Source organism: Balaenoptera borealis, assembly GCF_965194805.1.
Source record: "Balaenoptera borealis genome assembly, chromosome: 13".
Classification (NCBI taxonomy): domain Eukaryota; kingdom Metazoa; phylum Chordata; class Mammalia; order Artiodactyla; family Balaenopteridae; genus Balaenoptera; species Balaenoptera borealis.
The window spans coordinates 98,792,192-98,814,656 of NC_138870.1; the positions used below are offsets into that span (position 1 = coordinate 98,792,192).

The 22,465-nt window shown below is 52.6% G+C and overlaps 2 protein-coding genes across 11 annotated transcripts in view; one reads left to right on the forward strand and one right to left on the reverse strand.

Annotated features, from left to right (window-relative positions):
- Nucleotides 1-22,465, forward strand: part of TEF (TEF transcription factor, PAR bZIP family member) — a gene marked incomplete at its 5' end in the record, with an annotated part of 141,482 nt that overhangs the window by 35,383 nt on the left and 83,634 nt on the right. For 5 of the 7 annotated variants that reach the window (XM_082351449.1, XM_082351448.1, XM_082351445.1 and 2 more), the window contains 2 exons: nt 6,825-6,925; nt 7,300-9,107. The exons of the other annotated variants lie outside the window; for them this stretch is intronic. In XM_082351449.1, the coding sequence (XP_082207575.1) occupies nt 6,825-6,925; nt 7,300-7,478 (280 nt within the window). In that variant the 3' untranslated portion in view covers nt 7,479-9,107. Of the gene's footprint in view, nt 1-6,824; nt 6,926-7,299; nt 9,108-22,465 lie in introns of those variants that run through there. 7 annotated transcript variants of the gene reach the window in all.
- TOB2 (transducer of ERBB2, 2) lies at nt 8,407-20,588 on the reverse strand. Of its 4 annotated transcripts, none has more exons than XM_082351459.1 (3): nt 18,391-20,588; nt 15,043-15,137; nt 8,407-12,356 (listed from the first exon to the last, which is right to left on the reverse strand). In XM_082351459.1, the coding sequence occupies exon 3, from the start codon at nt 12,258-12,260 to the stop codon at nt 11,223-11,225; it is 1,038 nt and encodes a 345-aa protein (XP_082207585.1). In that variant the 5' UTR covers nt 12,261-12,356; nt 15,043-15,137; nt 18,391-20,588; the 3' UTR covers nt 8,407-11,222. The 4 variants fall into 4 exon arrangements, with proteins under 4 accessions (XP_082207585.1, XP_082207586.1, XP_082207584.1 ...); XM_082351460.1 differs by having other exon boundaries at nt 18,387-20,588; XM_082351458.1 differs by lacking the exon at nt 15,043-15,137 and having other exon boundaries at nt 18,387-20,588.

Consider the following 22,465-nt stretch of genomic DNA (forward strand, 5'->3'; position numbering starts at 1 on the left):
ACAAGGAACCCCCCAGGGTCCACCCATCAGGCCCTAATCCTTTTGCCCACAGGGGAGGCTGGGTTCCTACTGGGGGAGCCACTGCCCCCTGATATCAGCTGTCACTTTGGAGCTCAGTTCCCTCACCTATAAAATGAGGGTGATAAAGCTGCTTTCCGGTTGCTGCTGGAGATTCAAGGCAATGTAAGTAAAGCTCCTGGCACCCAGGAGGCCCTCGACATATGAACATTGTTATTGTTGCTATAATGTGGTAATTATAGCAAACTATTCCATCAAGGGCTTCCTCTGTGAGGGTAACTATCCTAAATGCTTTCCAAGCATTGAAGCCCGAAGAAGTAGACACCATTTTTCAGGTGGAGTTCTGTGTCTCAGGGAGGTTGTGACCTGCCTAAGGCCACAACAGCGAGCAGCAGGACTGCCATTTGCAGGGTTCTGTACTCTTGGAGGACTTAGCTCAAGTTACTGCAGCTGCTGGTGATATGGGGCAACTAGGGCACAGGGTAGGGAGGGATTGCTGAGGTCCCCACAGGGCGCCAGGCCCCCTGCCTGCCTCCCGGACAAACTGGTCCTCTGCTTGCCCAAGGTAGCAGGACAGGTTGTAAGAACCAGCCCTTTGCTCAGGCCCAGCCGCTCCCCCCGGCCGCCCCCCCGCCATTCGGCCGGCTCCCCGAACCCTCTGCCAGTCACCGTTCCCTGTCTGCCAGCCAAGCTCTGGAGCAGTCCAGGACATTGTGTCCAGAGAGAGGGCCAAGTGGGCCCCTCGCCCATGGCCGATGACCTCCTGCCCCGCCCCTCTGGGCCTCAGGCCAACCTGGCCTGTCCCCGGGCCTGGCACGCCTCCGCTCCTCCTGCCTCTCTGCATGCCCTGCTGAGGACAGGTGCCCGCTGCTCCAAACCTTCCTCTCCCCAGAAGGCGACCCTGAGTCCTGAGGGACAGGTTCCCTGGGGTGCCTTTCAGAGGAAGGCAGCTGGGCTCTTGAGAAGCCTATTTTCCTGCCCCTGGCATTTTTGCTCTCCCGTCCCCAAATCCAGCCAGACCAGGTGGGAGGCCCCCTTGGGCAGAGAACCGACTGCGGGGCCCCGTGCCGACGCCGAGACGTGAGAGGGCACAGCCTTGTCTCCCCCGACCCCTGCTCCCCATGGCTGAGGAAGCTGAGCTGCAGAGCAGTTTGTGCAAAGCCCCACAGCGGCTGAGAGTTAAGAGTTCACCATGGGGAGCAGGAAGGGGGCCGCCCCAGGGAGTGAGGGGCGCAGAGACAGGAGGAACTGCACCTGCTCGGAGGCGCCCTCCTCACCACCCCCTCTGCCGCGTTCTCACCATGTGGCGCCCTTTTGTTTCCCTGAGGGTATTTTTCTCATTTGTTTATGAGGTTTACTCTTTATCTTGCCCACTAGAACATGAAGCTGGTGAGGGAAGGAACTTTGTCTTGTCCAACAGCTTTATCGAGGAATAATTGATAAACTATAAGCTGCACATACTTAAAGATTATAATTTGATAAGTTTTGACATATACCCTGAAACCATCACCACAATCAAGATAATGAATATATCCATCACCCCCCAAAATTCCCTTGTTCCCCACTTTAATCCTTCCCTCCAGTCCCTTCCCCTCCTCCTCTCCTGTCCCCAAGTAACCACTAATCTGTTTTCTCTTGCTACATGATTAGTTTACATTTTCTAGAATTTTCTATAAATGGATTGAAACAGTATGTGTGGTTTTTTTTGGTTTTTTTTTTTGCTAGGGCTTTCATTCAGCATTAATATTTTGAGCTTCCTTCATGTATCAGTAGTTCATTTGTTTGTTTTTTTTTGTCTTTATTTTATTTATTTTATTTTTATTTTTTATTTTTTTGTCCGTGCCACGCAGCATGTGGGATCTTAGTGCCCTCACCAGGGATCCAACCCCAGGCCCCCTGCAGTGGAAGCGCAGAGTCTTAACCACTGGACCGCCAGGGAAGTCCCAGTAGTTCATTTCTTTTTATTGCTAAGTAGTATTCCATAGTGTGGGTGTACTGGAGTTTGTTCAGCCATTCACCCCATGAACGACATTGGGTTGTTTACAGTTTAGGGCTAACACATAAAGCTGCTATGAACATTTATGTACTAGTCTTTGTATGGACAGTTATCTCCTTTTCTTATGGGTGAATAGGAATGGGATGGCTGGATCATAGTGTAGGTAGATGTTTAACTTTTTTTAAAATTAAATGTCCATTTTTAAATTTTTATTATTTATTTATTTATTTTTGGCTGCGTCGGGTCTTAGTTGTGGCACGCAGGATCTTCGTTGAGGCATGCGGGATCTTTCGTTGCGGTGCTCGGGCTTCTCTCTAGTTGTGGCGTGCGGGTTTTCTCTTCTCTAGTTGTGGCACGCAGGCTCCAGGGCGTGTGGGCTCTGTAGTTTTGTGGCACGTGGGCTCTAGTTGAGGTGCGAGCTCAGTAGTTGTGGCACTCGGGCTTGGTTGCCCTGCGGCGTGTGGGATCTTAGTTCCCTGACCAGGGATTGAACCTGTGTCCCCTGCATTGTAAGGCAGTTTTTTACCACTGCGCCACCAGGGAAGCCCCAGAAGTTTAACTTTTAAAGAAGCTTCTAAATTATTTGCAAAGTGGTTGTACCATTTTACATTCCCACCAGCAGTGTATAAAAGTTACTAATTCCTCCACATCTTCGGTAACACGTGGTATGGCCTGTCTTTTTAATTTTAGCTATTTTTAAAATCATTTATTTTTTTTCCCAAATGTTCAATTTGATTTAACTTTAAAAAAAAAAATCTGTTTATTTATTTATTTGGCTGCGGCAGGTCTTAGTTGCGGCATATGGACTCTTAGTTGTGGCATGCAGGCAGGATCTAGTTCCCTGACCAGGGATTGAAACCAGGCCCCCTGCATTGGGAGCGCGGAATCTTACCCACCGGACCACCAAGGAAGTCCCTTAATTTTAGCTATTTTAATAGGTGTGCTCATTGTGGCTTTAGTTTGCATTTTCCTAATGACTAATGATGTTGAACATCTTTTTATGTGCTTATTTGCCATCGATATATCTTCTTTTGATATAGTCAAATCTTTTCCCAATTTTGTACTGGGTTGTTTGTTTTCTTTCTTTCTTTCTTTCTTTCTTTTTGGCTGTGTTGGGTCTTCGTTGCTGCACGCAGGCTTTCTCTAGTTGCGGTGAGCGGGGGCTACTCTTCGTTGCGGTGCGCGGGCTTCTCATTGTGGTGGCTTCTCTTGTTGTGGAGCACGGGCTCTAGGTGCGCGGGCTTCAGTAGTTGTGGCACATGGGCTCAGTAGTTGTGGCTCACGGGCTCTAGAGCGCAGGCTCAGTAGATGTGGTGCACGGGCTTAGTTGCTCTGCGGCATGTGGGATCTTCCCGGGCCAGGGCTCGAACCCATGTCCCTTGCATTGGCAGGCAGATTCTTAACCACTGCGCCACCAGGGAAGCCCTGTTTGTTTTCTTATAATTGAGGATTTTAAAAAATTGAGATATAACTGACTTTTTTTTTTTTAAGATTTATTTATTTATTTTATTTATTTTTGGCTGCATCGGGGCTTAGTTGCAGCACGCAGGATCTTTGTTGAGCATGCGGGATCTTTCGTTGTGGTGCACGGCCTTCTCTCTAGTTGTGGTGTTTGAGTTTTCTCTTCTCTAATTGTGGCACGCAGGCCCCAGGGCGCGTGGGCTCTGTAGTTGTGGTGCACAGGTTCCAGAGCATGTGGACTCGGTAGTTTGCCGCACACAGGCTCTCCAGTTGACGCATGAGAGCTCAGTAGTTGTAGCATGTGGGCTTAGTTTCCCCGGGACATGTAGGATCTTAGTTCCCTGACCAGGGATTGAACCTACATTGTAAGGCAGATTCTTTACCACTGGACCACAAGGGAAGTCCCGAGATATAACTGACTTTCAAAATTATATTAGTTTCAGGTGTACAGTGTAGTGATTTGATATTTGTATATACTGTAAAATGGTATAATTGAGTTTTGAAAGTTCTTCATAGATTTTCTATAAAAGCTCTTTTACAAAGACTGTATTTTGCAAACATTTTCTCCCAGTCTATAGCTTGTCTTTTTATTCTCTTAACAGTATCTAAGGGAAGTTTTTAATTGTGATGAAGTCCAATTTATCAGTCTTTTCTTTTATGGATCATTCTTTTGGAGTCATATCTAAGAAATCTTTGCATAACTTAAGATCACAAAGATTTTCTCTTGTTTTTTTTTTTTTTTCTTCTATTTTTTGGCTGTGCAGCATGCAGGATTTTAGTTCCCAGACCAAGGATCAAACCCTCACCCCCTGCAGTGGGAGCGCTGCATCTTAACCACGGGACCACCAGGGAAGTCCCTCTTTTGTTTTCTTTTAAACATTTTATAGTTTTAGTTTTACATTTCTGCCCTCTGGATATCTCTGTGGCTCCGTGAAGGGGGTCATCTGCACTTGCTGTTTCCGTGGCTTTACGCCCTCGCTCCTCCGCTCAGGAGTCTTGTTTCTTTTCCCATCTCCCTGCCCACCGGCTGGAGCCCCTCAATGTAGAGTCCAGGTGCCATCGTACCAGCCCAGCCTGAAGTACTTGGCATGTGTGCTGGGCCATAGCTCCTCCCCCATGAGCTTCTATCAACCCTCTGAAGAGCCTTCCGGGGCTGGATAGGGGCCTCCTCCGGCTCACTGACCTTCCTTCTGCCGTGGATCTGATCAAGGTGTTGAAGTCATAATGACCTGGGTCTGTCTTCCACTCCACTTTTCTACCACTAGAAGTCTCCCTGTCCTCCAACAGGCCCTTGCCCAGGGCCCAGGTCAGGACCTCGCACAGAGGAGGGGCTCTGGGGAGGTTTGCTGATTGAATGTGTGAGAGAACTCTCGCTATCTCTGCTCCTAGCCACAGATGCGGCAACCTGGGCATGAGAGACTTAACTCTCACATTGGAGGTTAGATCCCAGCTCGCCATCTGGGCTATGGGGCCCATGATGTGGCCTTGAGGACTTCTTCGACCTCATCTTGTGCTGCTTGCCTGTCTCTTGTTTACTGCTGGCCTTTTCATTCCCTGAGCACACCATACTCTTTTCTACCTCGCCCTTGGGAGTGGCTGACCTCTCTTCTGCTCTCCCTGCCAATTCTCTTGTAATTCAGATCGCAGGCTGAAAGCCCCCTCCTTGGGAAGGTCCGCCTTCCCCCGACTGCCCAATCTCAAGGGGCCACTTGCTCACTAGCTACCATCACCAGTTTTGATTGTCTTAGTGGAACATCCTCACCATCTGACAAATTCTTCACTTATTATTTGTGGTTCCTAGAACATCACTTCAGGAAGATGCCTGGAACAGTGTCCAGCACTTAGGGGGCCTCCATGTTGAATGTTGAGTGATTTACTGGAGTCAGTTAGGGCAGAGCCAGCCTCAGGACCCGGATGTCCAGGTGGCTGGACCAGGCCTCTTCTCCTGCTTGGCCTCACCAACCCTGCCACAGGCCAACAGTATTCTGATCAGGTCCTCATGCCTGCGGGCGTCTCGGCTGGTAGCCCTATGGTCCCACCCAGGGATCAGCCCATCACTCTTCTCTCCCCTCCCTGGGGAAGGTGCCACAGCACAGGGTCCTCCAGGGCCCTCACCAGGGCTCAGGAGCCAGTGGGGCAGGAAGAGGTGCTGACGTAGGGACCAGCCCAAATGGCCTAGCTGGACAGGCGCCTAGCCTCACTCCCTCTTGTACAAATGGGACAGATGTCAAGAGGGGAGAGAGATATTTGAGGTTACACAGAGTCGGCAGCTGTGAGGACCCACTTCTCTTGCTGGCAGTGAAATTCCCCAAATTAAAACCCAGAAAATCAGCAGGTTCCTGTCGCCCAGGGCCTTGGAGACTTCCTGGCTGGTCCCAGCCTGTCCTTAGGCCCTGCCCACTCAGGACTTGGCTGAAGTGGCCAGACCCAGGGAAAGGAGGAGGGAGGGCAAGAGTGTGCCCCTCCACCCCATGACTCACTTGGGGGAAGTGGCAGTGAGGGGACCAGACAGTGGCATCCCCTTGGCTCAAGGGCGGGCGCTGACTCAGGCAAGCAGTGACGAATGGAGAAGGGTTCTCCGGCCACCATGACTCACCCCTACCCACCCATCTGTTCTCCAGGAGAAACTATTTTGAGGGTGATCAGTATACGTCCCAGGACGCTGCCTTGCTGGGGGACGAGCAGCTTCCCGCTCTTGCAGAGGGCAGACTGGGGGCCGGCCTAGTGTCTGCTCTGAGAATGGAGTTTCCTTTTCCGCCCCAGCCTGATCCCGCTGTTGGCAGGGTTGGGTTTCGACCTGTTTGCTGATTCAAGGAAGCGTCCTGGACTGGGTTGGCTGCTGGTGTTTGAGGATGAATGATTATGGCCCTGATGATGAAATGGTACTTGTCATTTATTCTGGGCCAGCTACGGTGCTCAGCATTTTCCACTCACTGTTTCATTTAATCTTCACGAGTAGGTGTAATTATTATACCCATTTTAGAGGTGAGGGAACTGAGATGCCTGAGTAGGTGGAGTGGGTGCTTGAGGTCCCCCAGCTCAGGAGCGGCAGGGCTGGGATTGGAATCCTTGTCTTCTCAGGGAGCAGAGTCTAGACTCTTCCCTGATGGACGCCCTCCTGACACGTTCCCTGGGGAGGGGACTTGGTCTTGCTTTTCTCCTTCCTGGCTCTTCTTCGCCTCCTGATCCCTGGGCTCCCAGGCCCCCTGTGTACACCTCTCCTGTAACTGCTGTCCACCTGTGCTCCCAGGGCAGGCAGTGGGTGCTCAGGGAGTGTTTGTGAATAAATGAGCCTTTTTTCCAAGGAACTCTGAGTCTACCAGAATGTTCTTTCTCCCCTTACCCCCAGGTCTCCCGCTGCACCGCTTCAGAGCCAGCAATTGGTGAATAAATGGAGGCAAGAACGTATGAATGAATCATTTCTGTGCCTGAGCCATGGAGAATTTGGAGGTTTGTTCAAACCTGGACTCTCTGTTCTTTCAGCTGGAGGGGCTGGCCGGAAAGGTGATCTCGGCACCTGAGCTGGGCCTCCCCCAGGCCTGTTGGCTCCCTGGCACGTGCACAGGGAGTGGGTATGGGTGAGTGGGTATGGGGGAGTGGGAGTGGCTATGGGCCCCTACTCTGGTAGAACCTGTGCGAGGTGTTTTATTTATATTAACATAAATAGGAATGAGTATGTGAGGGGACCTGGGGCCCACAGGCAATGGGCAACCTGTGCCCAGGGACACTGAGACAGGCTGGGCTTCTCCCTGCCAGGGCAGAGGAAAGGGAGACCTCTGTCAGGGCCTGGGCATCCTGGACTGGGGCCTCTCTCTCCTCGACAGGCTCTGTTGGAGGAAGCGGCCCATGGAGGGGCCAGACATCAAGGGCTCCTGGGACCTTGTGCAGATGTGGGATGTCTGGCCTGAGAGCTTCTAGGCTCAGTTCACACACTTGGGTGGGGAGGGATCGGTGTTGGCCTGTTTGGGGGGTGAGGGGCCTGAGGAAACGCCGGTCCTTTTGATGCCCCAGAAGAGCTGCTTGCCCCCTGCCCCAGCCTGGATGGAGGTGGCATCCCCCAGGCCTGTCACCTCTCCCACACCCAGTGGCAGCCCTCCCCCCCCGCCCCCGCAGTGGCACTCTTCCATAGCAGTTACCGTAGTTTTATACATGAAAAGGTCACACATGGGGCAAAATCTCAGCTTCCCCACTTACTAGTTTTATGAATTTTGCAGGTAATCTAACCTGGAGCCCATTTCTCAGTTGTACCATGGAGATAATACCTGTTATCACCAGGTTGTTGTGAGGGTAAAATAAGATTCAACAAATACCTAGCTGACATCTTCAACCCATGGGCCTTGCGAGGCTGATGTGCATCACTGCTGGGGAGGGGGCACCAGGTACCAAGGAAGAGGGAGGAGACGCTGATTTCCTCCCTAGCCCTGGGCTCAGGCAGGCCACGTCACCCGTGAAACAGCTCTGGAATTGCCCAGCCAAGAGAAGGGTCGAGAATCTAAGCACCAGGTTTTTGGACGGAACCTGACCTAGGTAGGCTCTTCTCATCTTCGCCCACTCCTAAGGGTCTAGTGGTCTCTGATGGCCAAATACTAGACGGAGAGCAGGCTGGAGGCTGATCCCTCCCTTGGCTGCGGCTGCGATTCCGTGAAGAGGTGTGTCCTGTTCTCACCACCTGTCAGCAGAGGGAGCGGGGGCAGTTCCCAACCTCATGGAACCTGCTTCCAGTGTGGAAAAGGCCCTGTGGGAGTGGGCACCCTGAAGTGTCCTGTGTCGAGGGGAGAGGTGGTAAAAGGGGGCCTGTGACACTCTGCCTACCCAGGGGTCAGGTGAGGATGACCAATCGTTTCGTGAAGTTAACAGGGGCTGGGTCACGCCAACTCTCCCTATCCCAAAAGGGGCCCCAGAAACAAAACAAGCAGGGAGCAAGCAGAAGGTTATTATATATCATGCTTTTAATACAAACTTAAAAAAATCTGGAACAATATAAACTGTACAGATTTGATCAATCTTTTTGTTTTGTTTTTAAACTAAATCTCTAAACACACCAATGTTCCATTCCAAAATATTGCACAACATTCTGAATACAAAACGCTTGATTGTATTCCTCCTTCACTAAAGAAAACAAATTCATTACCCTGCTCCCCCGAGCTCCTCTCCATGTTGCCTCAGTGCCCCCCTTCCCATCCCCAGGGGTCAAACTAGAGAATCTACAGCTCACTGCATTGAGAAAAAGACATCATTCTGGACTAAAAGTTTACTTTCTTTACAAGACGATCCACCTTTTGACTTGTTCCTGGGAAAGAGGGTTAGAGAGAGAGAGGATGGGGAAAGGGGAGAAATAGGTTTTATTCTCCTCTTTTTTTATTTTAAAGTTTGTTTTTCCTGAAAAAATATCTTTCCTCTTAAGAAAAAATCTTGAAAAGAAAAAAATTACTTTTACGTTAGAAATATACATATATTATATATACCTCTTACATTTTACAAATGTAGCAAATTATTCAATACAAACGGACACCAAAAAATGTAAAAAATAAAAAAAAAAGTTTTCCTACGAAACCAGGTAAATTAGTGCAGATTTTTGTTTTGTTTTCTTAAAAAAAAAATAAAATTGAAGCAAAAATGCCTAGATTTGAGACAGACAGACTGAAGTGGGCGCAAGAGCCCAGCACAGGAGTCATGCTCCTGATCACACATTTTTCTTCGTATTTCAAAAGACACTGAGGGGTTGGTCTCCCCCTCCCTGGATGTGGCGAGGAACAAGCCGCCCAGGGTGTGGTGGGTGCCTGTGTGCATGAGTCGGGGAGGAGGGGCTGGAAGGGGGCATAAGGCAGCATCCAACCTTTCCCAGAGAGCAGCCTGGGCCTGTCACCTGTGCGGGAGCTGAGGGCAGGGAGAGGGTGGCCCAGACTGGGCCGGCCCCTGAGAAGTCTAGGGGGGACAGACGGTGCCGGGCCGAGGAGCCAGGGCATCGCCCCGCGCGGGGAGGTAGAGCTGGTGCCCACTGCAGGGAGAGGAGGCTGGCAGTGTCCGTCTGGGCCGGATCCGCTGCCACAGCAGTTGCCCACTTGGGGTCGCTGGGGAGGGTGGGGTGCCAAAGGCTTTGGTACTTTCTGGTGATGGGGGGCCCTGATGCTACATGCCCACTTGCCAAAGCGTCATGGCGTGGAAGCTAGCCCACTAGGGTTGGGTCAAGGTAACTTCTCTCCAGCAGAGGTGGGGAGGGCTCTTCAAGAATCCAGACACGCCCCCTGCCCTGGCCAAGCGCCTGTCCAACCCAGCCTGCTCGAGATCATTCCTCACAGCATCGGGCCCACTTGGGCCCATCGGGCCTGGGTCGGGCAGTGAGGGGATGGCAAGAGGTACCAAAAGTTTCTCAAGCAGGCAGGGGAAGAAACGTATTAAAGCAACATCTACAGCCAAAAGACCAAAGTCTCAATTCAAGGCTTTGGACTGCCCACTACAGGCACTGACCCAAAACTCCCACCCCCCAGGGCGCTCAGGTGAGCGTTTCCCACCCCGGGCTAAGGTCACACAATAGGAGGGTCCGAGTCCAGGGACTTCTCTTAGGTATCAGAGGCTGGGTATGCCCTCAGCCCCTCACTGCTAACCTTTTTTTTTTTTTTGGTCAAAAACAAACAAAAGTGCAGATCCCTCCGCAGTCTGGAAACCAGTTCCTTGTGCAGTGCTTTCCTCTGGGAGCGTCAGGCTCAGCCACAGTCTCGCGCCGCCACGTGAAGCACCCACGAAAGGACTGACAACCCACCCCCAGTGCGTTCCCCACCCTCACACATAAATAAACACTTGCTGCAACCCGGAACCACATCCAGAGGGGAACTTTCACATGGCTCGGAATCCTTTAAAACAGGAGAGCAAATCACGCACGCATGCATGCACACGCACACCTGCACTCACCCCACCTCCCTACCCACGAACTCAGGCCCAGGAAAGGAGGGGCTACATGAGAGAGGCCACATGTGCCAATGGCTGGGTCTCCAGGGCCTCGGTGATGGTCTGGGCCAGGTGGGAATGGTGGCATGGGGCCACAGGACAGAGATGAAAGGGACACCAGACAGAGTGCTAACCTCCCTGGAGTCACAGACTTCAGCTCTAGGGGGAGGGTGGCAAGTAGCCAGCTGGCAGCTCCCTAGGGCCCAGGCCTGAGAGGAAGCGGGGGCTGGAGTCAGACCTATCTGGGTGGCAGGGCCCGAGAAGGCCTGCTGAGGTTGGATGGCTTTGAGTGAGAGGACAGCTGGGTGATGACGGCAGTGACACGGGGCAGTCTCTCCCTATTCTGAGGAGGGCCAGGCCCCAGCCGCGGTTCTTCCTTCCCTGTGAGCTGGGACACACCAACCCTAAACCAGGCGTGTGAAGGAGGGAGGGAGGGAGGGAGGGAGCAGGGAGCAGCAATTCACATCTGGACCATTCTTAGCACAGGAAGCCACTAATTAAAGATGTTATATAGAAAACTACATGTAAAAAAGAAAAAAAGAAAAAGAAATATAAAACCCAAACCAACCAGATAAATCAGAGGCAGGCAGGAGAACAGCAGGGGGGCTGAGCTAAACACGGTTCGGTGCTTCAGGAGCCCCCTCCCACTCCATGCCTGGGCTGGATCTTGTTTCTAGAAGTTAAGAGTGAGCAGATTGGAAATCTTTTTGTGTATTTCTCTTTTCCTCTTTTTTTTGGCCTTTCCTTTCCTTTCTCTTTTCTGTGGTCTTGGGTGCTCCTGGCCCCACGGGCAGGTGGGCGGTCAGTTGGCCAGCACGACGGGCTGAAACGGCTGGCTGGGATACTGCATGGTGTTCAGGTTGTAGCTGAGGCCTTCCACGAAGGGCGTCTTCTCCAAGAAGAGGCTGTTGGCGCCCCCTCCAAATACCTGGGCCATGTCGAAGCTGCTGCTGTTGCAGGTGCCAGCCCCACCGCCCCCGAAGGGGGCCGGGGTGCCACTGCCCTGGCCATCGGCCCCATCACAGAAGAGGCTGGGAGAGCCACCGCCGTTGTACACGAATTCCTTGGCATTGGGTGAGAGCTGGGACTGAGGGGCTGGGTTGGTGGCGATGAAGTTCAGTGAATGCAGAGACAGAGAAAGGCTCTTCTGCTTCAGCAGGCTGTTGGTGGGAGAGCGGGCCATGCGGGGCTGCTGCGGGGGGATCTGCTGGCCACTTGCCCCGCCCCCGGCCCCCCCACCCCCACCCGCTGCCCCGCCCCCCTTCTTCATCTTGGTGGAGCCAAACTTGGTGGCTGCAAAGGAGGCGGTGGTGAAAGTGATGGGCTGAGTGGAGCGGGGCATGAAGGTGGGGCTGGGCGACTGGCCAAAGGACGGTGACGGGGAGTTGGACAGGGAGCTGTCCTGGCTGCCGATGGGCACAAACACCTGGGCATCGGGATTGAAGCTGCTCTTGATCTCCTTGTCCAGCTCTGGGGCAACACAGCCCTCGCTGTCATCCAGGTAGAGCACTTTCACAGCCCCCTTCTCACCAATCTGGTAGGACACCTCGAAAGGGTCGATCCAGACGCTCAGCTCCTCGGGCACGTTGGCCCGCACATCCTCCACCGCCAGCCCACTCCGCTTGGCGGCCAGCTCCACCACGGGGTCCACTATCTCCCCGATGTGGACACAGCGGAAGCCAGAGCCCTTCAGTGGCTTGTCAGGGTACCAGTGGCCTTCATATTTCTTTTTCAAGAGTCGCTCTAGCTCCTCACCAAACAGGTCTGCCCGGCGCCGGGGCAGCTTGTTGTACAGGTAGGAGATGATGAAGTTCAGGGCCACTTTGATCTCCAGCTGCATCGTCCTTTCCTAGGCAGAGAATCAGCACAGGCACGTGCACAAGCCAAGGACAGTGGTAGGAAATGTAAGGTGGGCAGCCTTGGGCTCCAGACAATGCTGCAAAATGAGAAAGAAAGGCTTCATGAGTAGATATGCAGAAAGCCAGGGGGGATCAGACAGAAAAGCACCAACTTTGGATCACATAGCCCCAGGGTCCCATTTCTGCTCCACTAGTGACAGGTTTATATGTGTGACTGTGGGCAAGTCACTTTTTTCTGAGCCTTAGTTTCATCAGTAACATGAAATTTTAGTCGGCACTTGATAAATATTTTTAAGTACTTCTAAAGAAATAGGGGTACTGTGGTTTCCACTATTTTGAGAATTCAGGTCACTTTATGAGTGACACCAAAAAAATCGAGCTCCTAAATCAGATGGAGAAGGGAAGGCTCTTGCTAACTTGTCTCCGCAATATCTCGGTGAATTCCCACTCCCAAACTGTCACAGGCCAAGACAGGAGTTTAAAATCTTTAGTTTCAACCCCTTAAATGGAAAGGGATACAGGTCACTGAGCAGGAAGCAGCACTGCCAACTTTTCACGGGAGGCTGGGACTCCAATCACATCCAATTTGTTATCCTGAACTCCCTGGGTGTGCGTGTGCTCTGGCTCACTCTGGGTTTGCAGAGCTGATTCTTTTGCAGAACAGTGTAACCAAGGCGAGCATTTCCATCCAGACAGCCTCCAAGAATGGAGACTGGGGCATGATCCCCAGGAAAAAGTCAAGACCTATCACAATCAGAGGCATGGACCAACAAGGAAACTACTGACTAGGGGCTGCCCTAGGGAAGCAGAGGAAAGGAGAGGGAAACGGGCCCTGTAGGCCAACAAAGCCTTAAGAGCAGTACTGGTGTGGCCTGAGGGAAATCTCTATAGTTTCTGGCTAGAGTGTAGATGATGAGGCAGGCAGAGAGAAGAAATTTTCCATCACCCTACAGCCTCCAGCTGGGGACCCATCATCACTCAGTCTCCCAGGGACTGTCTGACCACCTGTCCTTGGCACCAGACCAGATTTATCACGTGTTTGGAGATCCCTGGAGAGGAGGCAGCCCAACATAAACACTCAGCTTGTTATTTTGGGATTCTCTCACAGCCAGATCCACAGAGGTCAAAAAGGTTTATTCCTGAGGTCTGCGCCAGCCTCATTTCTCAGGAAGATGATCTGTGAGGTCCTGAGAGCCAGTGATCCTAATTGCCTCACTTTCTCCAAAAGGACAGATCCAGGCTCATGACATGGGAGAACTGAACTGAAAAGGGCCATCTTTGAGGGCCGACAGAGCCAGAACATGTTCCTAACCAGACCTCTGGGTGAGAATGTGCTGCTGAGCTCAGCACAGAGACAAGACTGATCCACGATCCGTCAAGGCCACCTTTTGTCCCTGGAGCTGGATTTTGATTAAAATCCCTTCTGGGTCCAGCACACAGTATCCAGGTGCTAATTCTAGGCTTGAGGATCTTGAGCTTTCTGAACACCTGACCCAACTTGCTACACTGTAATTCTAAGGCCTGGGACCATGGCTCCCCAGGGCGTTTCAAGGATGGAATCCTCAGGCAAAGCTCTCCGGGGTGAATATCAGAAAAAACGCACTGGGTTAATGTGGAGTATCTGATGACACTGGCCATGTCTAGCCCCACCCTCACTTCAGGTCTGAGTAGACAAAGGGTCACGTGGGGCATCAAAAGTAGTGCCACGAGCATGGCCTCTCCTGAGCCCTCCACAGGGAAGCTCAGGATTCAGGTGACTCTTTTCTCCCCATCTATCCCAGCCTCCAATACAGACAATCTCCACGTGTCTTCAGATGTCTATTCCTGGTCGCCAAAGATCAATTCCAGGGTCCTTCTAGGTTTAAAGAGAAGAAGAATGATAAAGGTAAGGAGCTTTCTGTTTATGAGGATTGGATTCATCACCAGATGCAAAGATAGCCACCAGGACCATGGGCCTCCCCTGAAGAACGAAGGTCTGTAAGGGCCACAGTGGCCCACTAGAAGTGTCCAACACACAGGAGACTAAAAAGTTGTAAAGAAAGTTGGCACTGGTTCCCAAGAATGGGCCTGGAGTTAAAGACAGTGTCTTCAAAGTATTTTTCAAAAGTAAAACTTGAACATGACATATGACCCTTCTCCCAAGGCACCACATGGCCTCTTGGCATGCCACATGGTCCAAAGGGCTCCTGCACCCTGCTACGCCTTCTCAAACTCTGCTGCGTAACTGCCTTCTAAATCACCTCCCCTGAACAGTTCAGCCTCAGAATGGGAGCATTTTAAATGCAGGCCAAAGTCATTGGGAAATAAGCCTCCCACCCCAAAATACAATAGAATCACTGTCATCAGCCCTGCCTAGCTAACCATTTTCTGCAGCATTAGCAACTAAAGCTGCACGCCAGGGGCTTCCCTGGTGGCGCAGTGGTTAAGAATCCACCTGCCAATGCACGGGATATGGGTTCGAGCCCTGGTCCGGGAAGATCCCACATGCTGCAGAGCAGCTAAGCCCGTGCGCCACAACTACTGAGCCTGCGCTCTAGAGCCCACGAGCCACAGATACTGAGCCCGTGAGCCTAGAGCCCGAGCTCCACAACGAGAGAAGCCACCGCAATGAGAAGCCCGCGCACTGCAATGAAGAGCAGCCCCCGCTCGCCGCAGCTAGAGAAAGCCTGCGCGCAGCAACAAAGACCCAACGCAGCCAAAAATAAATAAATAATAAATAAATAAATTTATTAAAAAAAAAAAAAGCAGCACACCAATTTATACCTCAGTGATGCTGCTGCACAAATCAGAAGTAGATAATGCCACCTTCGCTTCTTCAGCTGGAGAACAGGCCAGGCCAGATGGCTGTGGGGTGGAACCTTACAAAAACGCCGGACAACCAGAATGAGATTTTCTGCTCTAGCAGCTCAGGCTCTAATTTTGACTTCAAGAAGCTTACGGAACAGAGGATTAAAGCACTGGTGCTGTCTTTAACTAAAGATAGGAGTGACCACTCACATCAGTTTGTTCATTTTTTTAAGGCTATTGGACAAATTCTAGAGCTTATATATTAAATATTCATACAATGTGGTAAAATTAGATAGCTTAAAAATAACCACCCTTCAATAAAAGGAACAAGTAGATTCAAGTTAAGCCGCAGGAGAGGACTCAAAGACTTTCTCCAACCCTGACTCAGGCACAAAAGGCCAGAAATGTGGCAAAAAGAAAAAAAAAGGCTAAGTGCTTAACAACAGCAAAATCTACCTTTTGTCAATATATTAAAAAGTTGCAAATATGAGAGTAAAATTCTGTCCCCTTTTATTTAGAATTTTATCCTCCTTCATTTGCTTTACTTCCAGCAACAAAGTTCATCCTGGATTCAGATCCCTGTGTTGAGTTTTAAAGGAGTAAGTGCTCAAGAGAATGTCAAAAAAGGGGGAAGAAAGAAGCTGGAAGGAGGCTGCAAGTCAACGATATGGTAAATGGAGACGCCACAGAACTGCTGACAAAAACTCGAAGGACGGTTTTTAGGAAGAAAAAGTTGTTTTAAAGGGGAAAAGGAGAGATAGTGAGGGAACCCACTGGGCCCCCAAACCCTGAGCACCTGTAAAATATTCAGACACCTCAAGCCTTAACATCCAAATCATAGGACAATCAAGCACTACCAGATTCAAATGAGTGTGAAAAGAGGACTCAGGGTCCTCAATTTTGACAAGGCCAGTATATGTCACAGACCGGGTGCTGGGCAGTGGGAACCCGGCTCTGGCGGGACAGGGGGTGGCCCCACCACACTGGTCCCGGAGGCAGACGGGTGGGTGTGGTTGAAAGGCTACCAGGACTTGTGCCAACTGACTGCACCACCCCGCCCAGTGTCCCACACCACCTCCCCGAAACATGGACTGTGCAAGCCCAAGTCTGACTACAAGACTCCCTGCGACTAAGAGGGCCCTTTTGGGAATTCCCTGGCGGTCCAGTGGTTAGGACTCCATGCTGACTGCCGACGGCCTGGGTTCCATCCCCGGTCGGGAACTAAGATCCCACAAAACCCCGCTGGGCGGCCAAAAAAAAAAAAAAAAAAAAAGGCCCTTTCTAAAGCTCTCCAGCTTCCTCTGAAGCCAGGAAGACTTGACTGAACTCCAACATACACGAGGAGGCCGGGGGCAAAGGTGCACTCTGCGCTCTGGGAATTGTAGTCTTCAGAAACCTCACGCTCGGGTCGGAGCAAACGACCTACTTTCTCTGCACACTACACTTCCCTGCGCACTTTGCGAAGACTCAGCCGGGGAACTACGCATGCCCGGTAAGGGGAGCTGGCGGAGGGTGGGAGAACCGAGGAAAAGTTTCCGATGCACATGCGCGCTGTGGCAGACTGGCGCCCCCCCCCCCTCCCCCGCCCACCGCCTAATACATTTTATATAAATTCTACCCATAAGGCCTACTCCCCGTATTGTGTCGCCCACCATATCTAGGTCTCGGCTTCCCGAAAAACTGAACTTTTCTTTCTTCCTCTCTCTTCACTGCCTCGCAAGACCGTTGAATTAACGAACAGCTTCTAATGAGTTTTTCTGGGTGAAGGCGGTAGGCTGGGATAGATAGGAGTCACATCCCTCCCCCTCCCCAACCCCCTGCCACTTAATCTGTATTCCTTGGGCTGGGTGGTTTCCCTTTGGAGTTGCTGTAGGGACGGTGGATTCAAAGAGAAAAGAGCCTTTTCACTTAACGCCCAGCGGGCTCCGCTGTAGCACCTCACAACCAGGAATGGAACGGCAGGAATAAACCCAGTTCTCCCGTCCTCTCGGCCAAAGGAATTCCCAGTTTTAAGCTGCGGGGAGGCGCCGGGCCGACAATCAGAAGGCCCGACGCCAGCAGGGCCCAAGCCTCACCCCTCTTCTAATCCAAGTCCGAGTAACCAGACCCGGCTAGGTAATGGGAAAGAGTTCCCGGATAGGGAAGGAAAAACTGTACATCTGACAACATTTTCTAATACTTAAAATTGTTTGTGAGTCTCCTCCCACTGCAAGGCCTGCTCTATTGACCAGACTTACCAGATCCTCGGCAAAGCTCCCCTGCAGGGTGTTAAACCTCCCTAATCCTTCCTCCCACACAAGCTTCTCTCCCCCTCCGCTTAAGAGGGGGATGGGGGCAGGCACCCAAGAAAGCAATAGGGGTGTTTTTCTGCTGTTAAATCAAAGATGAGGGACCCACTCCCAGGGTAGCGTGGGTAGGAAGAAAAAAAAGGTTAGATACTGAGCAGACACCCGGGACCCCCCTCGGCTAGCCCACGAGTTGACGTCTACTGTGTGGGGTTCTGGTTCCTCTAGGGGGTGGGAAAGGGCTGCCAGCTGCCCCTCCTCTCTCTGTTCCCTCCTCCTCCCCCTCCCTTTCTGGTCAAGGGCACAGTCCATCTTCTGGACAGGAGCTTAGGAGTAAGGCTCTTCCTCCCAGGCACCTCACTCACCAGGGTCAACCAGAATCCACTCACTGATACTGCTGTAAGGGTACTTTTTTCCGCCCAGTTTTCCCATAAAACACTAACGAGGATAAAGAGCTCAAGCCAAATGGTAAATTCTGGCTCGGCGGCCAGAGGACAGTCACCACTGACCGGTCCAAAAGGGGGGGTGTCCACCCTCCATCCCTCAGGCTCCACAGGGCCAAAAATAAACCCTATTAATTATTACCACCCTCCTTCTCCGCACACGGGAAAAGCAGAAAAACAAGGCCTGGATCCCCTTCCTTCTTCTGATTTTATTTAATGGTGGTGGGAGTTATGTTTTCGCGGGGAACGAGGAAAATCTAGCGACTCTCTAGGATATGAAGAACGGAGGGAAAAGGGAGGAAATGCACCGCACCCAGGAGGTGGCCACACTTGGAAGAGGGAAAGAAAGGGGCTCTGGGATACCCCAGGATGAGAGCACACGTGAGGAAAAGAAGAGCACGGGGAAAAGGTGGGGTCCAGTGGGGAGGTGGAAGGGGAAAGGAAAATGTTGGCCAGGTGTAAAGGGGGGGGGGGCGACAGCAACGTGGAGCGTACACCAAAGCGGAGAGCGGGAGTGGGGCGGGGGTGGGGGAAGGCGTCGGGCCTGTTGGGTCTCGGGGGGGGCCCCCCCGCCCGCACGCCCCTCACTCACTCACTCGGGTCTCCGCGGCGGCGGGGCGGTGTGCCGGCCGCGGGGCGGCTTCTTCCTCCAGGGTGGTCCTGGGCGCGGGGCGGAGGTCGCTCTCCCTTCTCGGGAGCCGATGTGTCCTTTTCTTCGTTGAGGATGGGGGAGCGAGTGAGGTGGGTATGGGCTATGACTCTCAATAATAATTTTTTCAGCTTTTTGGAGGTCGAGCTCAGCGGCGGGGGGCAGAAGGCGCGCGGGCCGGCCGGCGGCGACGGCACGGAGATGGAGGACCGGAGGGTGGCTCGTGTCGCGGGGCGGAAGACGGTCCCGGCTGTGGCCAGCGGACGGTCTTGCCCTTTTGGCCCCGCGTCGTCCGAGCCACTCGCTTCTCTCCGCCGACGACCCGCACCTTCCCGCGCCCCGGCCCGAAGTGAGCAAAGTCAATGAAAAGTTTCACCCTTAGCAACCCTGCGCACGGATCCGGCTTCCCCACCCCTGCGTGATGCGTCCCTCCGCCCTGCAGGGGCGGGGCCGAGCGCCGGGCCGGGACTACTTCCCAGCCGGCGGACTGCTTAACCCCTCAGGGCTCGCGGCGCGGGGCTCGGGATGGAATCCGTGGATGCCCGGCCACCGCCCTCGTCCCACCCTCGGGCGGCCGCCCTGTTTGTCTCATCACTCAGATCCCGGCTCAAACGTTTGCTGCTTCTGGCCGGCCTGTGTAACGCGGTCCGCCTTCCCTCCCCATCACGACGCTGCTTCGCAGTTATTTTCTTCATGTCCCAAGCCACTCAAATCGTGCTCATCGTGTTAGGTGTTTTCCTAGGTAGACAGCGAGCTCGGGAGGGCAGTGGCCTGGCCTGGGACTCAGTTGCTCACTTTAGGTGTGTTGGCTGAATGGATGTCGCGGGGAAGGGAGTTTCCCCGCTGTATCTTCGGCCCTGCACCTGCCCCGGCGCCGACGGTTCGTATGCTCTTCCGAACCGTCCCCGCAGGCCACCTCGGCGAGTCGCTCCAGCTTTGGAACTCTGACCGTCCGACCTTCCCCGTGGCGCTCGCACCGCCCCAGATACGGTCTCTTCGCGGGTGGGGGAGCTGAGGGGACGACTCGAACTCTGTAAAGGTTTCGGACCTTTATCAACGCGGCTTAGCCCGAATCTTCCGAGCTCCTCGTGCCTCGTCGGGGGACGCGTAACGTCGAGGGAAGGGCGACGGGGAAACCTGGGCCCGGGCAGAGCGGGAGGAAGAGGGGGCGAGGAGAGGCCGAACGGCCAGGAAAAGGAGCTGAGCGACACATGAACCTTCCGTTTGCCGCCTCTGGCGCCCGTTAACCTCGCGGCGCGGACAGGGCCAGCGCCGGTTCCGCTCAGGCGCGCGAGCCCGTCCCCTGCCCGCTCCGGGCGGGGCTCAGCCCCTCTGCGGACGCACCCGTATCTCCCAGGTCGGCGACCCCCAATAAGGGCCACCAGAGCCACATTTCTTCTAGTAACAGCCCCCGCCGGCGGGGGTGGCGCCTGCCCGTGCTAGAGGCGCCGCGCTTGCGCACCCGACGATCCCTCGGGAGGCTGACCCAGGTTCGCCGAACCCGGCACCCTCGCGCGCTCGGCGCCCCCCGCCCGGGCTATGGCCACGCGGGCCACTCGGCTACTTTGTGACTGTGCGGGGCGCGGAGTTGGGGGTAGGGAGGCCTGTGCCCAGTGAGGTCATAGGCGGACTGGACTGCCAGGTGGTAAAGCCCGGGGCCGCTGGGAGCTTGCGCCTGAAGTCTTCCCATCCCTTCTTCAATCGCCCATTCCCCAACTCTCCCCACCCCCGGCCTTTATTTTCATTCCAGACGGTTCCAGCCCAACAGCCGCCAAACCCACGTGGGATGGCGAGATGCGAAAGTTTCCAGCTACGAACGGTTTGCAGTTTTTTTTTTTTTTCCTTGATCACTTTCTTTGGCAAGGGCAGAGAGCAACGGTAGCGTGCGGATTTAAATGCGCTTTCTTTGCTGTAGAGAAACGCTGGACTGGAGGGCAAACTCCAAGGGGACAGAAAAGGGGAGGGAGCCTGAGCCCGAGAGCTCCCATCCCCCACACTCTGAGCGCTTCAGCCCCTGGGGCACCTCAAGGGACTACTTGCTTGTGCGTCAGCGAGTGCCAGAGCGTCACACACACGCCCCCTCCCCCTAGCCCCACTCCGCCCCTCCCCTTCTTTTTCCTCCTTCACCTCGTTCCCCTCCCCTTCCCCTCCCCTCCCCTTCCCCTCCCCTCCCCTTCTCCTCCCCTCCCCTTCTCCTCCCCTCCCCTTCTCCTCCCCTCCCCTTCTCCTCCCCTCCCCTCCTCTCCCCTCCCCTCGCGTCGCGAGTTCCAACGGGGCAGCGAGACCCGGCCGACTCAGGGTGCCAGAGTACTGGAGAGCTAAAAATATAACCAGTACGTTAGCAACAGCCTTCCCATTGGTGGGGAAGAGGGAGCGGCAGCATCTGATTGGGTGTTCGATCCAACCTCTAGGACGGGGAAGTGGGGGCCGAGAGCCAAGGAGTCTGGGCTTTAGGGAGAGTGCGTTTGCGCATTGGGGCATTGCAAGGGATGCTGGTATTTGTAGTCATTTATTAGAGGCAGCTGTGGAAATAGGTGGGTTTGAATCCCAGTTCCGCCACCAACTGTTTTATCTTGATTTAATGGCAACAAATCTCTTTACATCATCAAACCTGTTTTCTAATCCTTAAAATGGAGATCGTGCGGGGATTAAATATGATACTGTATGTAAAGCCTGTCTCAAATAGGTACTATTCTTAATTAAAAGTCACCGTTCTGGCCAAATTGCATTCTACATGTGCTGTGCTCAGCTCATTGTGTATTTCCCAATAGGAAACCTTACAAGACAGGATGAGAATGGTGAGGGTGAGTTGAAACGAATTCTCCTAGGGTATCACAGGAAGGAGGGATGGAGTCCATATAAGTAGATAAAGGGTATACATTTCCTACCGTTCACTGCAGGCTGTGGGAGAGCGGAGTGAATCCCTGGAAGGAAGGTGTTGAATTTTTGCGCGTTCCTATATTTATTCGAATCTCCCCTGCAGTGCTGAAAACACACCCGCCTTGAGCAATATCACTGAAACAAAACTGAGAAATCCAGCTTCCTTGGTAAATGGGATCCCTGGGTAAAGGGTTAGCATATAAATAGGAAAAAATAAAATAGAGGGGAAAAAGGTAATCATTCTTAACTGCTGATGGCTCCATTTATCATGTGGTGAGGAGGACGTTTTTTCTCTCCCCAACGTGTGATTTCATCTTGCTAGGGCTTAATTGTGAGCTGAATTCCTACTCAAGCATTCCAGAGTCCCCTCCCATTTGGAAGAATCATACGTTGAAAGGCATACGCTTTGTTTTCAAAATGGTGAGCTTCAGGAGTAAGCGTGTGCTTGGGGAGAGGGTGGAGGCAGCTCCCCTGTCTGAGAGTAAGCAAGTTATGCCAGATGTTTTGTTGTGACAAGTCAGGCTAGTCATAATTAGCCCCAATTAACTCTCAGGGGTGAGTCACTTTCTCATATACACATGTTGGGGTGAGAAATTTTGTAGTTTCTTTTAAGTTATCCAAGAAAATAGTTCCTCAGTTTGATTCTTCACATCCACTCCTCCAACTGGGCAGGAGCAAAGACAGCCACAGCAGAAATTAGCTTTGGAGAAGAGTGACTGGATGGATGCCAAGGGCAAACGATTTGCTATGTATTGACCTGGTGTGAGTGAATTCTAGTAAACAAGGTAAGTGAACAAACCTGTCTTTGGCTAAGGCACTAAAACTACTGTGTTCAAAGAAAGTATCATCGTAGCCTTGGTGGTGGCAGAGAGGCCACTTGGGGATAGAGTTGATAAGGAACTGAATAACTGGGGAAAGATGGGAACTGGAGACTTTTTTTTTTTTAAAGGCAGGAAAATTCCAACCAAGGCAAAGAATCTTGCACCTTTATGTCCTTGCTTCAAACTATAAAGAGCTACAGGTCAAAATATAGTGACATACAATCTCTTTGAAATTTAGTCAGTTGAATTTGATTCCCTGGGAAGTTAATTTTCTTAATTTAGAAGCTGCTAATTGGCAGGCCAAGGTCCACATCTGGTGGA